At 29.5% G+C, this 22,525-nt stretch overlaps 7 protein-coding genes across 7 annotated transcripts; 5 read left to right on the top strand and 2 right to left on the bottom strand.

Moving 5' to 3' along the window:
• Nucleotides 1-4,134: 4,134 nt before the first annotated feature.
• Nucleotides 4,135-4,761, top strand: GO595_010596 (uncharacterized protein; the record flags this gene model as incomplete). The annotated part of the gene is made up of 1 exon (XM_067913293.1): nt 4,135-4,761. The coding sequence occupies one exon, from the start codon at nt 4,135-4,137 to the stop codon at nt 4,759-4,761; it is 627 nt and encodes a 208-aa protein (XP_067769334.1).
• A 263-nt stretch (nt 4,762-5,024) lies between these two features.
• On the top strand, nt 5,025-5,459 carry GO595_010595 (40S ribosomal protein S23; the record flags this gene model as incomplete). The annotated part of the gene is made up of 1 exon (XM_067913292.1): nt 5,025-5,459. One exon carries the CDS (start codon nt 5,025-5,027, stop codon nt 5,457-5,459), a length of 435 nt encoding a protein of 144 aa, XP_067769333.1.
• A 143-nt stretch (nt 5,460-5,602) lies between these two features.
• Nucleotides 5,603-7,381, top strand: GO595_010594 (uncharacterized protein; the record flags this gene model as incomplete). Its single annotated transcript, XM_067913290.1, has 1 exon — nt 5,603-7,381. The coding sequence occupies one exon, from the start codon at nt 5,603-5,605 to the stop codon at nt 7,379-7,381; it is 1,779 nt and encodes a 592-aa protein (XP_067769332.1).
• Nucleotides 7,382-10,254: 2,873 nt separating this feature from the next.
• GO595_010593 (Ras family protein) lies at nt 10,255-10,839 on the bottom strand (the record flags this gene model as incomplete). Its single annotated transcript, XM_067913289.1, has 1 exon — nt 10,255-10,839. The coding sequence occupies one exon, from the start codon at nt 10,837-10,839 to the stop codon at nt 10,255-10,257; it is 585 nt and encodes a 194-aa protein (XP_067769331.1).
• Nucleotides 10,840-11,370: 531 nt separating this feature from the next.
• Nucleotides 11,371-12,507, bottom strand: GO595_010592 (XYPPX repeat family protein; the record flags this gene model as incomplete). Its single annotated transcript, XM_067913288.1, has 1 exon — nt 11,371-12,507. The coding sequence occupies one exon, from the start codon at nt 12,505-12,507 to the stop codon at nt 11,371-11,373; it is 1,137 nt and encodes a 378-aa protein (XP_067769330.1).
• A 2,779-nt stretch (nt 12,508-15,286) lies between these two features.
• Nucleotides 15,287-17,062, top strand: GO595_010591 (ribonucleoside-diphosphate reductase, adenosylcobalamin-dependent; the record flags this gene model as incomplete). Its single annotated transcript, XM_067913287.1, has 1 exon — nt 15,287-17,062. The coding sequence occupies one exon, from the start codon at nt 15,287-15,289 to the stop codon at nt 17,060-17,062; it is 1,776 nt and encodes a 591-aa protein (XP_067769329.1).
• A 976-nt stretch (nt 17,063-18,038) lies between these two features.
• Nucleotides 18,039-21,161, top strand: GO595_010590 (uncharacterized protein; the record flags this gene model as incomplete). The annotated part of the gene is made up of 1 exon (XM_067913286.1): nt 18,039-21,161. One exon carries the CDS (start codon nt 18,039-18,041, stop codon nt 21,159-21,161), a length of 3,123 nt encoding a protein of 1,040 aa, XP_067769328.1.
• Between the last annotated feature and the right edge of the window lie 1,364 nt (nt 21,162-22,525).

Below are 22,525 nucleotides of genomic sequence, written 5' to 3'. Positions count from 1 at the left end.
TTCATCCTCTTTCAGGCAAAATGAAGAAAATAAAAACAAAAACAAAATCCAAGCAACCAATTCCAGGATTTGCTCTCTGTAATCCCAATAATTGTGATGCAAAAACAACATATATGAATGAAAAAGGTGATAAAATTTTACAATTATTTCGTTCGCCTGAAACACCAGAATATATTTCTTGTCTAACAGAAATCCTAGAAGAAATGATTTCCCAAAATAAAGAAGGTTTTTTTGTTACAGATTTGGAACAACTTCAAAATTTATTAACATCCTTATATGAATTATTAAAATCTGGCAAACTAGAATTTGTTCCATACATAAAACAAATTATTTTACTCTCTCAACAGCCATTTCGAAAAATAAGTAACGGTGATGATCGTCGTTGTTTCAGACATATTGGTGAGTATTTCAGCACACTTTGTTTGTTTCTTAAACCAGGGTTTCCAGAATTACAGCTTGAAACGTCCAAAGCAATTTTTTGGTTTTCACAAAATTGTGGACCATTTCAAACAAATGAAGAATCGACATTAAACAAATTTTATCCACATACTGATCAAGCCTCTTTATATTCTTTTGTACCTACACAACTTCATTCTAACACAGTTGCATCCACTTTTAATGAAACATTTATTGAACTTATCGAAAGTTCCGAACAAAGCGCCAATGAAGATACCATAGTAATTTGTTTAAGAATTCTTTTTGAGTTTGTTAAGCGCGGTTTATCTTCAAGTATTTCACCAACTACAGTCAATACAATTATTTCATTAATCAAAAATGATTCTAATGATGATTCATCACTTGTTTGTAGCACACGAATATTTATAAATTCGTTACTTTTTCTTGATGGATTTATCCAAGAATCAGAAGAAGCATTAGAAATTTGTCGTGAGCAAACATTTTTAAGTTTAATTTGGAGTATTTTTGTTGATATGTTATTTTCATCATTTAAGAATGTACAAAAACAAATACGAAATGAAATTCTTTCAATTCTTTTATTAATTTTTAGAAAATTTAATCCAGAAAATATCGAGAAAAGTTTAATAAATAAAATCTTTGATTTATTTCAATCGATTTCTTTACTTCAACCAGATGTTTCTACTACAATTACATATTTATCTAAAGATCGTAAAATTAGAATGACGCATGAACCTGTTGAAATTGAAATGATAACATTAGTACAAAATGCGATACTTTTATTACATCAAAAGATCGAATTAACAAATGTTCGAAATGATTTTATTGAATATCAAATTTTAATATTATCCGGTAAAGTTAATAAATATTTCGAAGAAAACTTAGAACAAAAAATGATTCATTCATTACAATTACTTCATTCATTTGTTTTCGATATTAATCATTTTATAAGTTTTAATGGACCAAAAATAATTAATGATTTAATAGAAAAAACAAAAAATGATATAATTTTATATTATACATTACTTTTAATATTAAAATTATATCCCGCTTTTAAAAACATTGAGTTTCTTAATGTATTATTAAAATTACCTCAAACAAATCCAAAAATTTTAACTTTAATACTTTCAATAGTTTCAAATATAATGAATAATGAAGAAGAAATTATAAATAATTTCATCGAAAATAATGGAATTGAATTATTAAAAAATTGTTTTCGTTCTCAAGTTCCTGAAGTAACAATAGCAGCTATAGATTGTACAAGATCAATTGTACATTTTCATTTAAAAGATATTGATCAACGTTTCGTATTTATTTTACTTGATTGCGCTGATAATTCTTCACCACTTTTACGCTATGATTTCGTTGGTCTTTTTCTTGATCTTATAGAATATGAAGCTTTTGTAAATAATGCTTTATTATGGAAATCATTAAAAACAAATTTGAATATTCAAAGAACTATAATTAAATGGTGGAAAGAAGAAGAAGAAAGACTTGACATTAGATATGATAAGTCAATAATTGTTGACATAGATCACCCTCTAAACGGTCACCCACTTGTATCAAAACCGTTAAAAAAGAAAACCGTTAACAAACGTTGGCTTTTAGATAGTAATTCTTTAGAAACTCCTTCTCAAGTTTATAAACTTGACTTTAGGTCAAGATTATTCCTTTTATTAAGCGCATTTCCAAGTTTAAACGAAAATGAAAAACCAACAGATCGAATTAAAGAATTAATGATTCGTTCTTATAAAGAATTGAAACAAGGTTCAATTTGGTCTGAGATTGAAGAACAACTTGCAAATGAACAAGTTAAACCATTACATGATGATAAAGAATTGATCGAAAGAAATATCAATAAAATGAAGGAAAAAAGCTTAGAGATTCAAGAAAAACAATGCGACATATGGCAGAAATATGAAGAAGAACAAGTTGCAAATGAACAAAGAAAATATATTCATTTGAACGAAGGATTGAAAACAGCTCAATTCGTTGCGGATAATTATAAGCAAATAGTAAATTCACGTCCAACAGCTACGATAGTGAAACCATTCCAAGGAAGAACTGTGAAAGGAGAAGATATATTGATCAGAAGTGGAAACTTAAGAACAATTCAAAAACAGAACAAATCTAAAAGCAATGTTACTGAATCCAAAAACGTTGAAGAAGAACATAAAAAGGAATTGGAAGAAGAATATATTAATAATTGTTTACAAGATGAATCAATTTCTTATTTGGTTAAGTTGATGAAAAACAAATAATTGTATTTTTATAAAATTTCATTTGTTTTATTTTAAAATTCAATTTTAAATCAATTATTATCATAATATCCGAAATTTTTCACATTAAAAGTTTTCATGTTTGATTAATGAGAATACTTTTAAGTTGGAGAAATTGTTTAAAGTACCATTAATACCTAAATAATAAAATTATTGACATGTTATAAAATGACATTTCGCAACATATATTTTTGAATGCAAATTTATATCGTGTTTGTCAGGTAGAATTGTCCATATCAAAATCTTAAATTTGAAACTCACAAAAATGAATCAGACACAGGCAAAAATTTTTCATACAAATCGTGATGAAATGAAGAAAATAGCAATGAGGTTCGAATTAGATTTGAAAAGAAATGAACCAACAGATACAAACATAATGAGATTTATTTATTCTTCAAATTCAAGAACAAATCTCAGCAAGTTATTTCAAGACCAACCACAGTCAGACCAAAAACAAGGCCAAAATAGCGACGAAATAGAAAAAGTATATGTGATAAAAAAGCGTGCACAAGATTATCCACAATATAACGAAATTCCAATTGGAAAACTCAAACAATTTTTCCACGAGAAAGAAGCTCTTATCTTTTCAAATATTTCTCCAATAGATCCCACAATCAATAATCTCAAAACAAAGTCAAATGTCAAATTTATCGATCTTTCCAATACTATTATTACTACCCGAGATTTTTTTAAACGAATATTTGCATTTAAACAACTTACTTCACTATCATTACAAAATATCGGCTTAATTGATATCCCTCCATCATTATATAAATTACCTCCACTACTTCGCAACCTTGATCTTTCGTCCAATTTTATTAGTTCTCTCTCAGACAAAATCAAATGGGAACAATTAGAAGGTTTGAATCTCTCCAAAAATTGCCTTCAAAAATGGCCAGCAATTCTTGATTCGACAACGATGCCAAACCTTATCACATTTTCTATTTCATTTAATGAAATTGGAAATGATGATGAGATGATTGAATGTTTTCCAAAAATAGAGAACCTTAATATTTCATATTGCTCATTGCTTAAGTTTCCAACATGGATATGTAAATCAAAGACAATTCGTTCTTTAGACATATCCGGAAATTCAAGTATTGTTGACTTCTCATTGAGTATCATAAATGAAATGGAATCTTTGAGATTCTTAAATTTATCAAATGTCCATATAAATGAAAATGATAAAATTGATAATGTAAAATCGCTAAATAAAATTATAAAAATAATAGCAAGACAAACAAACCATGAAGATATTAAAATTGAAAATTGCGTAATTGTTTATGAATAAAAATTTCTTAATTTATTTCATGAAATGAAATTTTATCTAAAATTAGTGCCGATCAAAAAACAATCAAAGCATATCGTCCTCAGCGATACGTTCAATTTTTTTCAAATTCAAACAGTTTTAACGTACGTAAACCGTTAAAAGATCCTTAAGATGAAAACACAAAAATCAAATATAATCAAAAAACCAGTTACAGGAAATAGAACCCCACGTCTTAAACCCCAAGGAAGAGTTCCTGATAAACAGAGTAAAATTCCTACAAAGAAAAATACAAGTATTTCAAAGCTACCCCCAACTAAAGTTAAAGAAAAAACAAATCCCAAAAAAACAGATCCACCTCCTAATGACGTATTTGAGCAGTCAGAACGTTTGTTAAAGCAGATTAAAGAAGAAGAAGGACAATTAGATTATGATCAAAAAGTTGATTTACCTTGGCTTGAAAAATTAGACAATATAGAAAAATCACTCAATGAAAACATTGCAATTTCCTCTTCTATTGATACTTCTATAATTGGTAATTTTGCTATTTCAGCAGAAAAAGCAGAAATCACAGATGACCCATTTACTACAGTCAACAGTATGATGGATTCAGGATTTGAAATGATAAGCAAACAACTTTCTAGAGAAAGTGCACTTCTCAAAGAAAGGATGTCTCTAATTTCACAAATTCAAGAAGAGATAATGAAACACCCTGCATCTGATTACACAGCTGATCTTCAACCTGATGAAAAAGAACCACCTAAATCCCGTTCAAATGGTATAAGAATTTCAAAGAAATAATTTATTATATTTACTCAATTAAAGTAATGTGAAATGCGGATCCTTTAGTAAAGTGTACAAATATTTTCAGTGTTATGTATTAAATTATCCAATTAATGAAAAGAGATATACATCTAACCGTGATCTTTTTTAAACGAATAACAACCAATGTTGCTTTACTTCATGTTGCACATTACTTTGTTAGCTGGAAGGATGTATGAAAATAATTTGTAATTTAAAATCTTTATGTAACCGTAAAAGTGCCAAGTGGTCCTCCTTTATCAATGGGCAAATCCAAGGCATGCGGTCGTCAGGCAGCTCGTAAGCTCCGTGTCGCACACAGAAACAACCTCTGGGCAAGCAAGAAATATAGGAAGAGGCAAAGCACAACAATTTACAAGACACCATTAGAAGGTGTTGCTATGGCTTCAGGTATTGTTACACAAAAGGTCGCTGTCGAAGCTAAGCAACCAAACTCTGCTATTCGTAAGGCAGTTCGTGTTCAACTCAAAAAGAACAGCAAAGTCATCACAGCATTCGTTCCACGTGATGGTTCCCTTCGTTTAATTGATGATAACGATCGTGTACTTGTTGCTGGTCTTGGTCGTTCCAACCGTTCCGTTGGTGATCTTCCAGGAGTTCGTTTCCAAGTTATCAAAGTTGCAGGTTTCTCTCTTCTTGCCTTATGGCTCGGAAAGAAGGAAAAGCCAAGGAGCTAAATAAAGACATTTTATGATATTTTTAATTTTGATTACATTTATCTATTAATTTTAAAACGCAATGAAGAACTTGATAACACAAACCTTTAAAGACTTGAAATTCTTTTAACTATTCCCAAAATATTATTTGTATTTTTTTGGAGATGATAATATCGCATCCAACAAAAAAGTCAAAAATAGCAGTTAATGGTCAATGGGTTGCAGCAACATCAAATAGGATCGTGTTGTTTCTCCAACATCCAAAAATTAAACCACAATTTTTTAAATTTCAAAATAAAATTAATAATATCATTTTTTCACCTAAAGGGCAATCATTATATGTTGTCGATAAAGAATCACATGTTTTTAGAGCACGCATTTTGCCATTGCTTAAGGACCCTTCTTTAAATTTGGATTTTGAAGAATTAATTCAAATTCCTTTCCAATTTGAATCCATCTACATTGTTCCATACGAAAAGATTTTATACCTTGTTTGTGGTAATATTATTTCTACAATTCGCGATTCTTCAATTAATTCAACATTCAATCTTGAGACCACAATAACATCAGTCACATCAGTCTCCCGAAGCATTGCCATTTCAGCAGGGTTAATACCAGAATCAAATCCATTACATACCATTGTATTTTGTGGTGATAATCTTGGTAATGTTTATCGAATCTCATTTCCGAATCAACTTCTAATTTATGAAGAATTGTCTCTTCCATTTCTTTCGAAGTCGGAACCAATAAATAACATTTATATAGATAATTCTCATGTCATCATTGTTGGTCAATATGGTACAATTTTATCGAACAAAGTTGTTGGCCTACTTCCACACCCTATATCATCGATATATGTTGAAGGTACTCAACTTCTTTTTGTTTCTAATGAAAGATTATATGTTGCACCTGTGTCAAACCCATCATCATTTCAAGTCTGTTCAGTTTTCCCATCGCGTATTATAGCATCAATGCTTAATTATGCGTTAACTTCATCAGGCGTAATCATTCCCATTACTGAACATTCCCATAAAACTATGGATCCAAAGTCACGATTCATCGAATATTCGCTTAATAAGTTATGTGATATATCCAATGAATATAATGACTTACAAAAGCAAATAACAAATGTTGAATCTAAACTTGATGGAATTCAATTAATTCGAGCATTAAAAAATGGAAGTAATGCGATATCATCTTCATTAACAATGGAAGTTGTGTTGACACCAAATGGAGAAGTAATTCCATTTATCAATTTAGAATTAACTCCGTTGACTCAATTTTCATGCAGAGGAATTACTCTTGTAATTGTTATTAAAACGAATGATAAACCAACAGAAACAATTACAATTCCTCAAATTAAAACATTAGTAATTAAATGGAAAAGAGAAATAAGTGTTGTTTCTCCACAGCCTTTAGATATTGATGTTTTTCTTTGCTATGAAAAAGAAGCTTCTTTTGTTGTTTCTTCTCATTTTGATATTTTCGATTATTCTATTCCAATTGATTCCACTTGGTCAAATGTTGGAACACTTTCTCCAATGCATTCATTAACCACTCAAAGTAATATTACTTCATTACAATTTAAAGTCGAAGGAATTTTACCAAAAGAATTATTGGAACCGAAATCATTTTTATCTCCTTTTGGTGAATATTGGTCAATTAGAGCTGAATCTGATTCATGTTATATTAGCTCTGGTACAGAAGCAACATTGTTTTCAATTAAAGCTGCAATAGATCGAAGAACGAATATAAATGGAACAATTACCGTAAGCGCAAATGATCAAATGATGTTAAACATACAGAATCAAGGATATGAACTGCTTGAAGCTTTAAATGATGGCACAGTATCAATAGATAGGAGAATTAAAGATCAAATTAAAGACTTTCATACAAAAATATCGGATTGGATATCAAAACTTCTTTCTCGTTCAGAAGAATAAAATGTTTTTATATAATAAATATTTACAAACAATAATTTTAATCGCCTGGAACCACAATAACTCTGTCCTCTATGTGTTTCTTGTATAATAAGACAAGCATTTGAATATCATCGGGTGAAACTTCATTTTCATTAATCCATAAATATTTTGATTTATGTGTTAACTGATTTTCTATACGAACATTAAATTTCCTCATCCGATGTCCATTAATAGTTTCATTTCCAAATGTAATATTGACCACATCTTTTATAACTTGATGTGTTCTTTTCGATTGAACTATTACTTTTGGAACTGATTGATTCCCAGGCAGCAATGGTAAAATATGTCCTTTGGTAGGTTGTGACTTTATAACAGGAGTATTTCTATTAATGAATTTGGATTCTTTGGAAATTTTCCTCCAATTATTTAACGGTTTCAGAGGATCGGGGCACCCCGAAAGCGGCTTTTCCGTTATTTCGGGTTTGAAAGCAGATTTAAGAGGAGTCATTAGTTTATATCTGTTCTTTGGTATTTTCGCGGACTTAGTTTGGTGTGTTTCTTTCCATATTCCACGTGAATCCCAAAAAATATCATTAAGCGGAAGTTGAATTATAATAGAATCAATTAGAGCACAAACTCTTCCATTTACTATCTCAAAAACTTTTCCTTTTGTTAAAGAATTTTTTAAAGGATTTTGTACAATAATTGGATCATCTTTACAAGGATATGATGTTCCATCATAATGTAAAGGATTCAAAATTTCTTTATGAACCAATTCGAAAATACTTCTCTTTTCTTCAGGGATTTTCATGTGTTGTACAAGTTTCATGTAAATTTTGTAATCGGGAAAATCTTTAGGATTTGGATCCAAATTTATATGTTCATAAAACGAAGTCAGGACAAGCCGCGGAGTGGATCCGATAAGAGGGGTTTCTCCTATTTTTAGAAATTGAGTGATTTCTAGAGATTTCCATAAATCATTTTCTAATTGTGCAGACGTAGAAATATGCTCATTAATATAAAGAAGCAAAAGAATAAGTTGAAAAGGTCGATATTTTTCGATATCAGGCGAAATATTTTTCCAAAATGTTCCACAAATATTTTCTGGAATAATGGAAAGAGGAAGGCCAAGCCAAATATGAGAGAGAACACCCAACGATATTCCAAAATAATCTGTGAAATTGGATGCTGGAATTGAAATTGGGAATAATTGTGATAAATGCTGAAGTCGATTAATCTGTGGAAGGCTTGTTTTATTTTTGAGGAGAATCCCTTGTGGAGAAAGAAATGGTTTTGAATCAAATAATTTGAAACTGTTAAAATTATTGATAAAATCATTAGCTGCTTGGGAAACGCTTGACTGTCCTAGATATTTCGTTGGAACTTGACAAAGAGAAAGAATTAGTTCTCCAAATTGAATGGATTCTCTGAATTTTTTTGCTTGTTTTCGGATATAATCGGATACAAAATATCCATTTATAATCCAAACTTTCTCAAGCAATGAAGGAAATAAAAGCAAATTTGAAGAAAATGCTTCATCAAAATTATTGCCTGATATTTCTAGTTGAACAATGTAGATGTTTAAAAGACATAATAATTGATCAAAATCCAAATCATTATTTGACAAATCAAGAACTCGTAGAGCGCTTATATGCTTAGTAAATGATAGCTTTTTTAATTTGTTATTACTACAATCAAGATTCCAAATTCTTTTTCTTGTCCGAAAAAAATCATCAGGAATATTAATAATTTGATTGCATGATAATTTGAGATCCTCAACATCACAAGGAATTTCTTCTGTAGGTAAGACAGTTAGTTCTTTGTTATGAAAATCACAAATTTTCATTAACTAACGTATTTTAAAAGGGCACACCAAACTTTACGATACATAAAGCATTTTAAGTGAAAGATTAAAAAACACATAAGCACTTCATTAATGATCTGTGAACCAAAAGATCCTGATTTTAGAGTTGACGAAACTATGAATTCTATAAACAAAAATATAGAATGTTTTGAGGACCTATATTACATAACAAATGACCATATATGGTCACATATATGTGATTTATACTTAAGTTAATTAAAATCAACTCATAGAAAAGAAAATTAAACAAAAGAAATCCTAAAGTTTTTTTAACTACATATTTGAAAAATGTTCACAAGAGTCATCTTATTTAATGGTGAATTAAACTTAACCAAAAATTGTGATCAAATATATATTCAATATCATCACAAACAAATTTCGATTTTAATCAAATAATTCCATAATCAATTTATGAAAGATGTGATTTTATTAATCAAAAAAATTTTACACTAATTGATTATGCATCATTTTTTGGATCAGTTAAATGTTTTAAATATTTACTTATGAATGCTACAAATATTAAAAATGCAGGGAAATGAAGAAATTATTTATTTATGTGAACAAAATCATTCATTATTTAACACAAAACAGCAATAGAGTTTTATCGAAATGGTATCTTTAAATATCTTTATGAAAATAAATTTAGATAAAGCTCATATTTTAGAAACATTAGGAATAAAATGTGTTTCATGTTACAATTATGAAATTTTTTTTTGATATTAATGCCAAAAATATTTATTTGTTTAACCTAAAATTTTTTATAATGATGTAAAAATTCAAATTTAATATATAAAAATTACTTAAAGTATTTATGACAGCACCTAAGATTGCACATAATAATCATAATAAAGAAATAGTCAATTTACTTTGTGAACAAGATAATATTAAAAAAGGTCTTTTGTAAAATGCAGCAATAAACTTTAGATATGAAGTATATAACTTAAATACATAAAATATGATTTTAATATTTACGAAATGAAGTTTATTAGTTGAAAAAACAGTGTTGCTGAAAAGCAATAAATATTCAGAGTTAACAACAAGGCTTTTTAGGCGGCTCATCTTTGATTTCAATATCAACTGTTGCTGGCTCATTAAAAGTTTCACTTTGGTAGAGATCATCATTAACAATAACTGATTGAAAAGCGCAATCAACACCATTTCCATTCATGGCACTTGCCTCAACATATGTTATTGAATTAGATTGACAATAATCAAGAGCTTCTTCAAAAGTTACTTTGTGGTCTTGAAGATCAGATTTATTGCCAACAAGGGTGATTTTCATCGAGGTAGGAGAATCTAACATTTCAAGCCATGCAGGAACATTCTCAAAGGTTGATCTGTCTGCAAGATTAAATACAATCAACGCCCCAGATGATCCCTGTGTATAAATTGGTGTCATTGACCTGTATTTTTCTTCTCCAGCGGTATCCCATATTTGAATGTGATACTTTTTTTCTTGGAAAATGTAATCGCTTTCAACAAAAGATGCACCAATAGTTGGTGCTTGTTCTAAAGAAAACTGTTTATCTATCCAATATTTTAGGAGTGATGTTTTTCCAACACCAGCATCTCCGAGAAGGACAATTTTCTGTTTTCTTGGGATGATCGAAGCCATTTTTCTTTTTACAATTCCCAGAAAAAGGGCCGCACAGAAAAAAGGGGTCGTGACCAGATAAGTTCAGAAAATTGAAATAAAAGGAGTTTAATTGGGTTTTTCTAAGTTTATTTGGCTGCGGCCCTTGCTAAAAAAGTAGCAATTCTAGAAAAGTGCGTTTCACTTTTTGATCGGCCTTAAAATTATTCAATTTGAAAACGGTTTTTGATATCAATGGACGTTTAAACAGTTTTTTACATTGAAATTTGGCTCAAAATTATTTTCACTTTTTCACAAATTTGATTTATCTCTATTTTCAAATGCTCCAAACACAATCAATATTCTATTTTATGTAAAATTTTTAAGAAAGAAATGATGATCATAATCATAAACAGTAGTTTAAAGTGTTATTTAAACATAAGTAAATGCTTAACAGAAACGAATACACTTTCACTTATCTCAATTCCATCAAAGGAAAACATTTTGAACACTCAGTAAATATTTTACTAAATATATTTCGAAAGCATTTTCAACAAATTTAATAATAAAATTTTACTCAACTGTTTCATCCTCGAACTGATTGCTCTGCCTGAAGCAGCGAGTTTGGAGCTCAGTTCCATACTGCTGTTCCAATATTTCCTCCACTTCTCTATTGATTGTCTTCATTCTATTTGGGCACTCACTGAATGCTACGAGTATTGTTTCGTAGTGACCTCTTAACATTTGTCTGAAAGCGTTAGCAATAGCGTATGCGAAGATGAAAGGTATTGACACATTCGAATATTGTCCCAATTTGTTACAAGTTGGCACCACTGTTGTCACTGCGATCAATATAATATTTAATGAGTGGCATGCCAAGTTCGTACCGATTGTTTGGATCTCGTTCAACAAATTACAGTAATACTTCGCAGATATCTCAGCAAAGCGTAAACATCCTTCGTCATATGGCACGCCGAACATCGACGAGTATATCAGTCCTTGTCGCGTTGGATACCCCAATAATAAGTCAAGTGGCTTCATAAAGATCGAAGCGATGTATGATAACTTCTTAAGCGCTTTGATTAGTGGCTTCGCGTCATTCTTGTGGAAGATCTTCTCTAATGTTGGACCCGGCGCAAGGCGTGCAACTGTATGAATGTATTGCGTAATGGGCACTAAGACTGCTTCACGTGCCGCGCAGCCAACGTTTAAGATACAGCAACGTAAAAGACTTCGCAAAATTGGTATTTTAATCTCGCGCGCGGTGCTCGAGGTGAAATAATATGCAGCGCTTGTTGATGATGAGATCATATAAACAATGTTACAATATGTGTTTATGATCCAAATGATGGAGAGAAACATATATACAACTGCATAGGAAGAAATACTATCAAGAAGAAGTATGGCAATATGTGAATAGGAATAGAAAACTGCAATGCACGATACAACGACGATATGGACCGATAGCAAAATAAAGTTCGGAAAATATTTGATGAACTGTGTGCGAATGGACATCTGTAAAAGAGCACGAGAAAAGAATAAGTCATGGCGAGAAAAGAAAAATGCAAACGTCACAACAATGGCCATGAAAATATAAATTCCAATCGCAATTTTATATCCGTAAAGAAATCCAAGTATGACACCAATAATACCAAAGATTGGACCAATGAAAATGCTATACTTAAGATATTGCTCAGGTAAAAGCCACATGAATAAGAAATTAAAAAGTATTCCAACAAAACCAAAAATAAATGAAAGGCCTAAACATTTTTGGATGAGAAGAGTTGGAACTTTATGGATTGCATATGAGCCAATGGTTATGGTAATTAAAAGATTAAGGAAAAATATAATGGAAAAAATATAATTATTAAACTTCTTGAGATTATAGACACGATTTTGATAATAATCTGAATCATATGTCTCAGGGTTTCGAAGTTTTATTAAAACTTCATGCTATTAAAACATATATCAAATCAAACAATAAAATATCTTGAGCATTTATATCAACTCCTTCATGTTCAAGAAGTAATTTAACTATTTCTGCATGTCCATTTTGAGCTGCTAACATAAGTTCCGTTTTAAATAATTTGAATAATTTCCAAATATTATTTTGAAATATAAAGTTACGAAAATAAATATATTCATTATTGACTTCAATTCCTTTTTGTTCAAGAAGTAATCTAACGATATCCGCATAACCATTTTCAGCTGCTCTAGTAAGCGCTGTTTTAAATAATATATATAATTTTTAAATATTATTTTAAAATAAGAAATTATAAAAATAAAAACCTTGAATATTGATATCAATTCCTTTTTGTTCAAGAAGTAATTTAACTATTTCTATATAACCATTTTCTGATGCTTTCATAAGTGCTGTTTCAAATAATTTAAATTAATTCCAAATATTATTTTGAAATCCAAAATCATTAAAATAAATTCTAAATTAAACAAATAAAAATCAGTAAAATTGATATTGATTTCTTTTTGTTCAAGAAGTAATTTAACAACTTCTATATAACCTTTATAAGAAGCACGCATAAGTGCTGTCTCAAATATTTTACAAAATTCTTAAATATTAATTTTAAGCGTAAAATTATTAAAACATAAATTAAATAACAGAAATCAATATTTTTAGCATTAACATCTATTCCTTTTTGGTCAAGAAGTAGTTTGACTATATCTATTTGACCACTTTCAGATGCAAATATAAGCGCAGTGTTAAATTATTTATATAAATTAAAGAAAATTATCAAAATAAACAGAAAAATTTATAAAAAAACATCTGTAGAATTTATGTTAACGCCTTTATCTAAGATAAACTTAACAAGTTCAGTGTTTCCTGATATTAAAGAATTAAAAAGTAAATATTTTTTAGGATGTTTTTCTTTAAGTAAATATTTGGTAAGAAATAGATTCCCTCTACTTACAGTTTCGTTCATAATATCATCATCAATTTTCATACCTTCTTTTTCTAAAAATGAAAAAATTTCGTAGTTGTGATATAAAATACATTGCTTACCTAATACGACAAAATCAAAAAACATAATGAATTTATTTTCATCAAGATAATGGAAAATATTGTTTTTGTGAAATTCAATTGCTGTTTCATATGCATCTTTAAATGTTGCATGGTTTTGTTCACACAAATGAATTATCTCCAAGTTTCCACCTGCAACTGCATATTTACCTGTATTTGTTAATTTTGTACCATTTATAAGTAAATATTTAAAACATTTAATAGCAGAAAAAAATGCAGCATAATCAATTAGTGGAACATTTTCTTTATTAATGAATGAACATCTTTCATAAAGTGATGGTTCAATTGTTTGATTGAAATCGAAATTTGTTTGTGATGATATTTCTTGAAGTTTTTCTATTTCATCATATCGAATTATTTTCGCAATTTCATTTGGATTAACTCCTTCTTTAATTAACTTCTTATGAAGTTCCCAATCATTCTTTGATAGTTCTTCATAATTTTCTTTGACTTGATTTATAAATTTTTCATATTTCATACTATTTATTCTTTCTTTTGTCATGTAATGTGCAAAGCATGCATAATTCCTTGTTATAACAGTTTCTGGTTCAAGCATGTTGTTTTCAATCATACTATAGAGTATATAATTTGATTCTTGTGTGTCTTCGTTAAGAAGATAATGAGTGAATACGTCCATAATTTTGGAGTTGTAATTGTTGTTTTTCTCAAATTTATCAATTTCATCTATAAAATTTAAATAAACATCAATATCATTCATTTTGATTCTGAACACTATGTATACCATTTGACTGATGATTAAGTTAAAAGACGTTTGATAAATTTCATCAATTTTATTATTGATCAAATCAACAGATTGAGATATATTTTCTTTACTTAACCCGAAAATTATATGTTCAATTGCTTCTAACTGATTGAGACCATCTTGAGTTGTATTTTTTTGCATATTTTGCTGTTCCATTTGAAACGTTTTAAATTAACAGAAAAAGTTAGCTTCACCGTTTTTTTTCCTTTAAGCGACCATCTTTTCCCAAAAATCAGATTTATCAATTTAAACGATATGATTATTTCAAGCACGACAGGTTGTTATTCAATAAGATCTTAATTATAACAATTATAAATGTTATTTCATTTCAGCATATGCTGATTGTAAAAACATATTTAAAATGAAATTTATTAAATCGAAACAAAGAAATAGTTTTTATCGAGGATAGACAAAAAAAAATTATTCAAAATTTTTGATGTCTTTTTCTATTTTTCTATAAATTTAGCAAGTTAACAATTTGAATATCTAAAAAGTGCCATACCGCCATTATTTTTGAATTATTTAACGTCCAATTATATTGAAATGAAGAAGAAGGAAGATTTCTCTTGGCGCGATATTTATTCACTTCATTTTTTTATTAATAAATAATTGAACAAAATATGAGTACAACTAAGAATATGAAGAATATTGAAGGTATTAATACTACATTAAATTTTACTAGTAATGCCATGAAAGTATTAAAAGCGCGATATCTTCAACAAGATGAAAACAATGAAATCATTGAAACCCCAGAAGAAATGTTTCAACGAGTAGCCAAATGTTTAGCATCAGTTGAAAAAGATGAAGAAAAATGGAGTCGAATTTTTAGTGAAGTTATGACAAATTTTGAATTTATTCCAGCAGGACGTACATTAGCCAATGCAGGTGCCAAGACAGCACTTATTTCTAATTGTGTTGTTTTACATATGGAAGATTCTTTAGATAGTATTTTTGATACACTTAAAGAAGCAGCACTTCTTCAACAAGCAGGTTCAGGTATTGGATTTCCATTTCATCTTCTTCGACCAGCAGGATTTAAATGTAAACGAACACTTGGTTCATCAAGTGGACCATTATCATTTTTACGAATTTATTCAGAAGCATTTCGAATAGTTCAACAACATGGTCGTCATGGAGCTAATATGGCTTTAATGCGTGTTGATCATCCCGATATTTTAGAATTTATTGAAGCCAAAGCTAAAGAAGGTACATATGAGAATTTTGATTTTTCAGTTGGACTTACTGATGAATTTATGGAACGAGTTATTAATAATGATCCAACACCATGGTTATGTACATGGAATGGTGAAAAGATGAAACCACGATATATTACACGTGATGCAGCAGGACGTATTACAGATATTACAGAAGCTGATATTTCAGCGCCAGAAATTATGGATGAAATTATTTATAGTGCATGGCGTAATGGTGAACCAGGATGTATTTTTCTTGATACAGTTAATAAGACTAATCCATTACCAGGTCTTGGGCCTATTGAATGTTGTAATCCATGTGGAGAACAATATCTTCATTCAGGTGATGCATGTAATTTAGGATCAATTAATTTAGAAAAATTTGTTAATTCAGATCGTACATTAAATGAAGAAAAATTAAAAGAAGTTACACGTATAGCAGTTCGAATGTTAGATAATGTAGTAGATTTAACACAATTTCCAGTAGAACGTGTTAATACTATGTTTAAAAATAATAGACGTATTGGTTTAGGTATTATGGGTTTAGCAGATATGTTATTTTTAATGAAATTACCATATAATTCAGAAGAAGGACGAAAAGTAGCTACACGAGCTATGGAAATTATTCAAGAAACATCTATTGATGAATCAATTAAACTTGGAGCTGAAAAAGGTAATTTCCCAAACTTTGATAAAAGTATTTGGTGTAAGAAATATGCGACGATGCGAAATGCATCATTAACTAATGTAGCACCTACTGGTTCTACATCTATGTTAATGGATGTTTCATCAGGTGTTGAACCATATTTTGCATTAGCATATCGACGATGTAATTGTTTAGCAGGTGAAATGAAACCATTTGTTAACAAACATTTAAAGAAAGCACTTAAAGAAAATAATTGTTATTCTAAAGAAATTATGGAACAAATCCTTCAAACAGGTACATTAAGGAATGTTATCGGAGTTCCAGAAGAAGTTAAAAAAGTATTTGTTACATCATTGGATATTTCACCTAAAGATCATATTAATATGCAAAGTGAAATTCAAAAATATACATGTAACGCGATTTCTAAAACAGTTAATTTTGAACAAGATGCAACAGAAGATATGGTTCGAGAAGGATTTATCGAAGGATGGAAATTGGGTTGTAAAGGTTTAACAGTTTATCGAAATGGTTCAAGACAATATCAAGTTCTTGAAACTAAAGCACAAAGTAATGAAGCTGTGAAAACTTTTGTCGATACTTGTAAAGATGGTAAATGTGATATTTAAATAAAATAAAAATTTTTTATTATTCTTATTTAAGATTTTCAATATATCTTGAACACTTCAATTGTATTTCTGTCTCTACAATTTCATTTTCATCTTCTGCTTCTATATATATTAATGAATCTTTTCCAATAACATTTTTTATTTCTCTATGCATTTCTTGTTTATATCTTACAGAATGCATTTTCATCCTTATAGGACAAGCATCTGGTATCCAATGTATGAATATTGGTATTCTTCTTAACTTTCCATTTTTATCAACAAAATCATAGTCATAAAAGACATAACGACACTGATTTGGAGGAAGATCATCAAATAAATCTTCAAGTGTGTATTCTCTTTCTGCTTTTTTTTCCACCAAAATAAAATCATACACTTTTTCACTAAGTATAAAAGTAATATAACGATAAGTTTGATTTTTTATAGTTTCATTTAAAGCGCGGTAACAATCTTTATGAATACGAGGATCATCGGGCAACATTTTTTGAAATTAATAGGTTGTGAAATCTTTAAAATTAAATTAAAAATGCAATAGTTTGACAAAGCACTTTTTAGTTACAAAAGTAACTTTAAGGCAATTCTTTAACAATAATAAACACATGAGCCTCTGTAGCATAGTGGTTATTGCGTGTGCCTCGTAAGCGCAAGGTCGCCGGTCCGACTCCGGTCAGGGGCATTTTTTGATTTTTTAAAATTTTTTGATTTAAAAATAGTTGTTAACGATTTTAATCTTGTTTAACCCTTATAATGAGATGGTTTTACAAGTTCCTTAGATGTTATTTTGTAAACATGTTCAACACTTCCAAAAATTTGCAAAATTCTTTTTTCGAATTAATCAAAAGAATATTTTTTCAACTAACTACAAACTTATTTAGCTCTACCAATATAAGAAAGTTAAAAAGCAATTCATTTCAGAAATAATTTTTTTCAGAAAATTATTTAAAAATAATTTCTTTGGTGAAAAAGATTCTTGCTTTTTATGTACATGATGTTTTTGCTTAATAAATTGTTGTATGTCATTTACACTTGTGTTTTTTTCAATGATTTCTCCATTGGCTCTGGTCATGCAAAGGGGTACCCGAACCGCTCCAAAAAATCGAGTTATATGAATGTTTCAAATGCGCAACAGCTAGTTATATTGTTTGAAACAGCTCTACATGGAACACAAAATGAAATTGATTCAGCAACAAAAACTCTTCAAGAATTATTTACACATATTGAATTATTTTCAGACCTTTTTATTGTCGTACAAAAATGCGAAAATCCATTAATACGTTCATACGCTATTATTGCAATTAGCCAAATGATAAGAAGACTAGATTTTGATAATCAATACACCTTAAATTTGCAAAAATATTTAATCGAATTAATTCAAACAGAGCCAGAGATTCAAAACAAAAGATTATTAGGGAATGCAGCTGTTGATCTATTGGAAAAAATTGGAACTGACTGGCCAGAATTTCTTCAGCTTGCTTTTTCATTTTTTCCTTCTCCTAGTACTCAAGCAATAGCTCTTAATCTTTGGACCTCAATTGTTGATATTATGCCTGAAATTCTTCTTCTTCAATATTTTGAACAGTTAATGCAATTCCTTCTTATTTCATTTGTAAGTAATGATCGTGAAGTTCGCTGTTCATCATATACTCTTTTTGAAATGTTAACTACTAAAATTAATCATGATTTATTTTTAACATATACAACAATTCCCGAAATTTTACAACAGCGGATCACATTATGCATCACAACAGATCCAAGTGCTGCAGAATCTAAGTGTATTTTTGATTTAATTTCAACTCTTTTTTTAAATGAGTTTCCGCTTTTCATTCCACACATTCATGATTTTATTAGCTTCGCATTTAATTTGATTACAAGTGATGCATCACCAGATTTGAAACTCTCATGTCAATCATTAATATCTGCATCACCTACACTCGAACCAAATGAGGTTGATAATCAGTTACCGATATATCTTAAGGCTGTACTCAACCTAGCTGTCCAAGTATGCATGGTAGATCGTGTATTAGCAGATTTACAATTTGTAGAAGACTTTGTTTCATCACTTTCAGTTAATACAGAAGAACCTGGCCAACTTATTCAACTGCTTTTAACATTTTCTTTGAGTGGTATTCAGAGTAATAATGGCATTATCATGCAAATTGCAATATTATCATTTGCGCGTGCAATAGAAGGTGCATCAGAAGAAATCCTTGACAATTCCAAAAACATTATGAGTCTTATCAAAGAATCCCTCAAGCAAAATGATCCATTTTTATTTGATTCGTGTTGCACTTTTTTGTTAATTTCATCTGACAAAATTTCAGAGATTTACGCGGAGTTTTTCAATGAGATTGTAAACATCTTATTTAACAGACTTCAAGAGCCAAGAGCTATGATGGTATTAGATAATGTTCTTTATAATGCAGATCAAGCACCAGCACAATATATTGAATTAGTATCAGCATTAGTCACATTATTAAATCAATGTCAACCAGAGCAATATGAACAAGTTATTTCATGTATTTCAAGTGCGATTTGTAATGTTGATGAAATTAATAATGATTTATATGGAGGAATGCGAAACATATTAATTCAACTATTAAATGGTGATGAAATGATTCGAGCCAAAGTATTTGAATGTTTTGGTAACTTAGCAAAAATTGCACCACTTGCAATTCAAAATGATATTCCATCATTAATGAATGTGTTATTAAATTCGATTAGTATTGATGATGATATCATGAGTGAAAGCATTGGGAATTGTACGCAAAACATTGCGAAAGTATTACCATTAACATTAAAGGAATTTATACCAAGAATTGTTCCAAGTTTTCTCCATCTTTTAGAAAAAGAGATACAATATTCAGCGCTTGAAGAAGAAGATAATAATGAAGAAGGAAATCAACAATATCAAATTGCTATACGTACAGTTATAATGGAATCATCAATCATCAAAGCGTTATCGACATTTATATCCGAATTACCACACGAAATGATAAATTATGTACAACAAATTGTTCATATTATATGTCAATTCTTGGATAATCCTGAAGAACAAATACAAATCGCTGCTGCTAATAGTATCCTTTTAATGAATGAAGGATTAAAAACACTTCAATTTGATGCTTCACCTCTTCTTGATATATTAATCGATAAATTATATCAATGTACAGATGTATCATTTGTTCAACAACTTTTCATTTCATTAGGTTCTATTTTCATTAGTTATGGAAACCAATTTACTGTTGAACAATTACAAAAATCATTCATGTTAATTTCGGATTGTATGCGTGGTAAACTTAAAGTAATAGTTGCTGGTGGTAAAATTATTGATTCAAATGTATTATATCAATTGTTCTTTTGTATTCGAATGTTCATATTTTCTATCGGCCAAAAAGTGTCGGGTCTAATTGAAGAATTCATACAAATCTTCAGACCGCATTTAAACTCTAAAAAGAATCAAATTAAGGCATATATTGTACATACGTTAAGTGTTATATGTATGAATTGTCCAGATAATGATAAAGTTGCTTCAATTGCATGTGACATTGGATTTAAAATGTTAAATTCAAATAATAATACAAATGTGAAAAATATTATTTTGTCAGCAATGAATTATTTAATTCATTCACGAAGTAATATATTCACACAACAACAAATTGCTTTATTAAAACATAACGTCGATTCATTAATTGCATCGAAAACAAGCGGATGTTATGAATCAGATATGATAATAGAAACAGCATTAACACTTTGGTGTTCGATATATTCGGTATTCCAACCAAATGTAAGTAACGATGATTTAAATGTCGTTCTTTCTGGTTTACCGCCTGTTGTGGATGATGATGATATTCCATTCACAGCAAAGTTTTTGTTCGTTGCAATGCAGAAGTTACCGGAAATTACTGCGCCACACGTAAATAGAATATTAGCAAACATATTCGCATCGGGCGAATGGTGTCTGCAAATTGTACCGAATGAAATAATGTGCGAACTTGCTAAATGCGTGCGTAATATCCCTGAAGAAGAGTTGCACCAATTGTTAAAGTGGAATCAACATTTCATCCTTCAGGTTCACTCAAACTTGTCAAAATATATTCAATAAAATAACCAATTATAATATGTAAAATCTGAGAATTTATTCACATTATGATATTGTCACAAAGCACATTCAAAAATATTCGTTTTTCGAATTTTAGACATTTATATCTGTGAATAAAATATCATAATTATGACTATGATATTACAAATGAAACAATATGGAAGTTTGTCCCAAATCTTGAAAAATTGATTTCAATTTAACAAATTAGTGAGCTGTGTGAAAGGTGAGGTGAAGGTATCGTTTTGGATTTCACAAAGTGATCATTGAAAAAAATGGTTTCTTCTTTCAATATTCGAAAAGTTTCAGTCACTTTTGCGTTTCAAAAAAAAAATCGAATTTGTTTTTTTTCTTATTCAAACTTACTTTTGCTGTTAATAATACCATCAACCTTTCTGTCCAAAATGTTGGAACACGCGTTTTATTGAATTGGACGAACCATCATGAAACTCAAAATGCATCTTTCATTGTTTATTTCTCAAATGATAACGGAACAAATTGGTTGCCTTTGAGCACATTTGACTATAACTCAACAGAGAAAGTTAATGTTCTCAATGTATATCCTTCTGAGTTCATTAGTGGCATATTAAATGTAACTTTTTATTTTGAAGATTCAAATGCATCAAATCTTGCTATGCCTATCTCAGCTTGTTTGAAAGTCTGGCTAGAAGGTGGTAATTATGTTTATGACAATGTAAATTATAGCTTTAAACCATTAAATCAAAATCCTATTACAAATGGTAAAATTATTAATGTCATTCCAATTAGTAATTCTGAATTTGAAAATATGAAATTGGAAGATATGATAAATTATGATGTTATATTTTTCGGAACTTATGATTCAAATGGTAAAGATTTTCTCAATGATGAATCAGTTGAACTTGTTTCACAATATATCGATCTTGGATATGGTGTTATGCTTGGACATGATGTTATAGGATCAGAATTTGGCAATGAAGTTGGACTTGGTCGCATTGCAGATAAATTTGGGATTAAACTTGGAACGACAGAATGTAAATATTTTCCGAAATGCTCAAATGGAACAATAAATGATAAATGGCGTCATTGGTCTGGTGAAATGTTTGTTAAAAAAGTCGGATTGCCGACGCAATTTCCGTATGAAATTCATCAAGGAAATATGTCAATTCCAATCACACACACAGCTGAAAGTGCAGCTTTCGGCGATGTTTGGATGGAATTAAGTAATCGACCTCAAGATATTCCTAAAGATCAATATGAAGGAAATTTTACTGCAGCAGAAACATATGCATGGAATCTTACAGGTTATTCCAAAACTAGATATGGAAATCCACATTATTATTTGACGACGCATAAAAACACAGCCATAATTCAAGCAGGTCACGATATCT

This window comes from Histomonas meleagridis (assembly GCF_020186115.1).
Source record: "Histomonas meleagridis strain 2922-C6/04-10x chromosome Unknown scaffold_61, whole genome shotgun sequence".
Taxonomy (NCBI): Eukaryota; Parabasalia; order Tritrichomonadida; family Dientamoebidae; genus Histomonas; species Histomonas meleagridis.
Note: the sequence above shows the minus strand (reverse complement) of the source record. Positions and strands in the feature narration are given on the sequence as shown.